This window comes from Poromitra crassiceps (genome assembly GCF_964638095.1).
Source record: "Poromitra crassiceps genome assembly, chromosome: 21".
Lineage (NCBI taxonomy): Eukaryota > Metazoa > Chordata > Actinopteri > Beryciformes > Melamphaidae > Poromitra > Poromitra crassiceps.
The window spans coordinates 8,873,145-8,877,530 of record NC_139638.1 but is presented as its reverse complement, the minus strand read 5'-3'; the positions used below and the strand labels follow the sequence as shown (position 1 = coordinate 8,877,530).

Here is a 4,386-nt window from a genome sequence, read left to right as displayed (position 1 = left end):
GGGGAAAACAACCCCCCCCCCCCCCCCCCCCAATCCTGGTGTTCTCCTATGTCACGTGCATGGTTGCGTGTTGCACACGAAGATCATATATACGGAAGATGAACACTCCAACTTACTTCACTGACAGCTAGATCCACATTTTCTTCTCGCCAATTCTCAATGGCTTCCTCGTTTTGCTCGGGAGTACAAAACAACTTTAACTGGTGATTTTTTACATTTGTTGTCTGCGCAGCCCCACCACACAACAGCTTTTAGCTATGTTTAATTCAAGGAAAATGACGCTGGTGTGTGGGAGTGAACGGAGCTTTTTCCCCGTGATGGGCTATTTCATGCAGTGTCTCTATAGATTAGTGTGTGTGGGTGTTGGGGTTCATAAGCTACTTTTGGGCGGGTGGGTGTTTTGGGTGGTCCGACTCCCTCCTACAGTCCTGATCTGCCACACTAGCTATGACCTGCTGCCTGCCTGTGCACCTTTCACATTTAGCAGAAATGGAAAAATACTGGACATTTCATCCTTTGTTTTATTTCTCTATTGCACACTTTATCTTCCTCTCTTTTTACTTATTTTGATATCAAAATGTCTCATCTCTACTGTCTCTCTGTCTCACCCTCTATCTTCCTTTCTCTTCTGTTTGTATCATGTTTTCCTCCATCCCCATAAATCCTGGCTGTTGCTTCTTCTCCTCGACTCTGTGTTCATTTCCGGCCCTCCCTCTCTGTCTGCTCCTCCCAGGTCACGTTCTGGTTCCCCGGGGAGGCGGGACAGGGGCGGAGCGTCCTCCGAGAAGAGACACGAGGAGTCCCCGGGGAGATGGGACAGGCGGGGACCGTCATCGGAGAAGAGGCACGAGGAGAGAGAGAGGGAGCGCTATCGCCCCAGCAGCAGCAGCTCAGGCCACCACAGGGGGCGCTCCAAATCCAGGTAACACAAGCCTAGTCGAAAGGACGATGAATCGAGTACCACAGGAATGAGCTCAGCAAGATAGTCGACCACGAAACGAGGACCACTTTTATGACTTTTCACGTGTAAATGCGTGTTGTTTTATTACGCAATTTTCAGAAAACGCTTCAAAAGTCATAAAAGTGGTCGTCGTTTGTGAAGATTATCTTGCTGAACACAAACTTTGTTGTTTCATAAACTTTTGTTTATACCTTATTTCATGCATTTAACCGAAATCCCCATTCTAAAATCCCATTTACTTTTCCCCTTATGAACCAGCATGGCGACGATTTCTGGGTAAGCCTACAAAAATACATCATCCCTCAGTCTCCATACTGTCAGGGTAGAGCATGCTACTAACACTGTCAGGGTAGAGCATGCTACTGACACTGTCAGGGTAGAGCATGCTACTGACACTGTCAGGGTAGAGCATGCTACTGACACTGTCAGGGTAGAGCATGCTACTGACACTGTCAGGGTAGAGCATGCTACTAACACTGTCAGGGTAGAGCATGCTACTGACACTGTCAGGGTAGAGCATGCTACTGACACTGTCAGGGTAGAGCATGCTACTAACACTGTCAGGGTAGAGCATGCTACTGACACTGTCAGGGTAGAGCATGCTACTGACACTGTCAGGGTAGAGCATGCTACTGACACTGTCAGGGTAGAGCATGCTACTGACACTGTCAGGGTAGAGCATGCTACTAACACTGTCAGGGTAGAGCATGCTACTAACAGTGTCAGGGTAGAGCATGCTACTGACACTGTCAGGGTAGAGCATGCTACTGACACTGTCAGGGTAGAGCATGCTACTAACACTGTCAGGGTAGAGCATGCTACTAACAGTGTCAGGGTAGAGCATGCTACTAACAGTGTCAGGGTAGAGCATGCTACTGACACTGTCAGGGTAGAGCATGCTACTAACACTGTCAGGGTAGAGCATGCTACTAACAGTGTCAGGGTAGAGCATGCTAACACTGCTTCCACATGTCAGGCTACTACTAGTAGAGGGATTTTCTGTGCCTAAATATTTCCGTATTATATGTATATAAGTGATAGAGACAAAAAAACTGTGTACATCTACTGTACATTGAGCAGCCTTTTTACAGCAGAAGTATCTTTAAGCTAGCTGTAGCGGCTGTACCAGCTGCAGCGCCTGTAGCAGCTGTACCAGCTGTAGCGCTGTAACAGCTGTAACAGCTGTAGCAGCTGTACCGGCTGTACCAGCTGTAACCGCTGTAACAGCTGTAGCAGCTGTACCAGCTGTAACCGCTATAGCAGCTGTAGCAGCTGCTACAGCTGTAACAGCTGGTACAGCAGCTGTACCAGCTGTAGCTGCTGTACCAGCTGTAACAGCTGTGGCGGCTGTAGCAGCTGTTACAGCTGTAGCTGCTGTACCAGCTGTAGCGGCTGTACCAGCTGTAGCTGCTGTAGCTGCTGTACCAGCTGTAGCGGCTGTACCAGCTGTAGCTGCTGTAACAGCTGTAGCAGCTGCTACAGCTGTTACAGCTGTAGCTGCTGTACCAGCTGTAGCGGCTGTAACAGCTGTAGCAGCTGTACCAGCTGTAGCGGCTGTAACAGCTGTAGCGGCTGTAACAGCTGTAGCGGCTGTAGCAGCTGTACCAGCTGTAGCGGCTGTAACAGCTGTAGCTGCTGTACCGGCTGTAGCAGCTGTACCAGCTGTACCAGCTGTAGCGGCTGTAACAGCTGTACCAGTTGTAACAGCTGTAGCAGCTGTAGTGGCTGTAGCAGCTGTAACAGCTGTAGCAGCTGTAGCAGCTGTAGCCTAATGTTAGAGACTTGGGCTTGTGTCCAAATGGTGAGGGGTTTCAATCCCCAGGAGGACCAGGGGAGATGTAGGTGGGGAAAGAGAATGAATAATGCTCTCTAACCCCTAACCTCCACGACTACTGTCAATTTGCCCATAAGCAAGACAGACACTTCAACTAATCCCCCAGTGGCCACTGGTTAAAGTTGCACTGAGCAGCTTCCCGACACTATGCATTTAAAGCAGGGCAGAGATAAGAGTATACATATACAGTGCCTTCACGAAGTGTTTGTCTCCCTTGACATTTTGAGCATTTTGTGGTGTTACAGCCTGAATTCAAAATGGATGAACTCTTTACTCTATTCATTCTCCACCACACATCTACTACAACCTATACACATAACATACATCCTTAGAGACGTGGCACTGCAGATACCCAGCGCCATTGCTTATGTCAGTACATCAGATGCTGTATGTGTATTCTCCAGCAAACAATGTATCGGCCTCGTTTTTAAACAGTGCCATCTATGTAATTATAATGTAGTACATGTATGGAGTCATATGTAATCATAATGTAGTACATGTATCGAGTCATATGTACCGTAAATTCCGGACTATAAGCCGCACCGGTGTATAAGCCGCACCTGCAAAGTTGACTATTTTTTTCTTATATAAGCCGCACCGGACTATAAGCCGCGGGTGTTTTAATGGTATTTTTTTATTTTTTTTTTATTTTTTTTTTATTTTTTTTTATTGTGTTTTAATGTTTAATTACCATATGTAAGGGTTCATGCACAGAGGGGATTGTCGGGAAAGAGATGGCTGTTTGAGGAAGCTCCCATTTATTAACATTTCAACAAAACAACATAACACAACACCACCTGTGTTGTTTTTTACAGTGCACACAGTGTCCGCGGTGTGGTGAAAAGAGGGCAAGAGAGGAAATTAAAACAGAAGTGGATTTATAGTTAGAAAGAGTGCTAAAAAAGAGAGATTTTTTTTTTTTTTTTTTTTTTTTTTTTTGAAAAAATCCATAGATAAGCCGCAGGGGCCAAAAAAGGCCAAAAAACGGGAAAAAAGGTGCGGCTTATAGTCCGGAATTTACGGTAATCATAATGTAGTACATGTATAGAGTCATATGTCTTGTCACTGGAAGCCTTTCTCTCGTCTTCGTCTCCCAGGTCCCCTCCTGAGAAGAGGAAGAGCTGCTTGTCATCCTCGGCGCAGGTGCAGACTGCGTTCTCCTCCCTCTCCCCCTCCGACTCGCCCAGCAGAGCTTTCTCCCCTTCAGCGAGCCCCGCCTCCAGCCTAGCCCACTCCAGGTAACGTGCCACAAGCCTGTCAATCAATGAGATGACCAATCAGATCACACCGCGAAGTTTAACTGACCTCTGCTGTCTAAAGAAAGAGAAAAGAGCATTATAACTGCTCAGGCTTAGGAGTGACGGAAGAGCAGTGGTGTGGTGCTCCTAACTGGCATCCTGGTTATGAGGAGCTATGTCAGAGCTATGTATTCATCTGAAATGACCAACACCCCCTCCAGGTTAGGTAGGCCTAGTGTCCTCTAGAGAGAGAGTGGCGTCAGCGGAGGACCAAAAATGCGAGACTCATTAGCCAATGAACAGCCAGGAATGGGTCTCGCGCTACTTTTGCATGCTAAAATAAAGCTGATAAT

At 47.1% G+C, this 4,386-nt stretch overlaps 1 protein-coding gene across 3 annotated transcripts in view; it reads left to right on the top strand.

Moving 5' to 3' along the window:
• Positions 1-4,033, top strand: part of sfswap (splicing factor SWAP) — a 169,203-nt gene extending 165,170 nt beyond the window's left edge. For 2 of the 3 annotated variants that reach the window (XM_083657458.1, XM_083657456.1), the window contains 3 exons: positions 734-922; positions 1,220-1,237; positions 3,893-4,033. In XM_083657458.1, coding sequence (XP_083513584.1) covers positions 734-922; positions 1,220-1,237; positions 3,893-3,904 — 219 coding nt within the window. In that variant the 3' untranslated portion in view covers positions 3,905-4,033. The remainder of the gene's footprint in view (positions 1-733; positions 923-1,219; positions 1,238-3,892) is intronic. The other variant, XM_083657457.1, reaches the window with a different exon arrangement.
• The last annotated feature ends 353 nt before the right edge of the window (positions 4,034-4,386 follow it).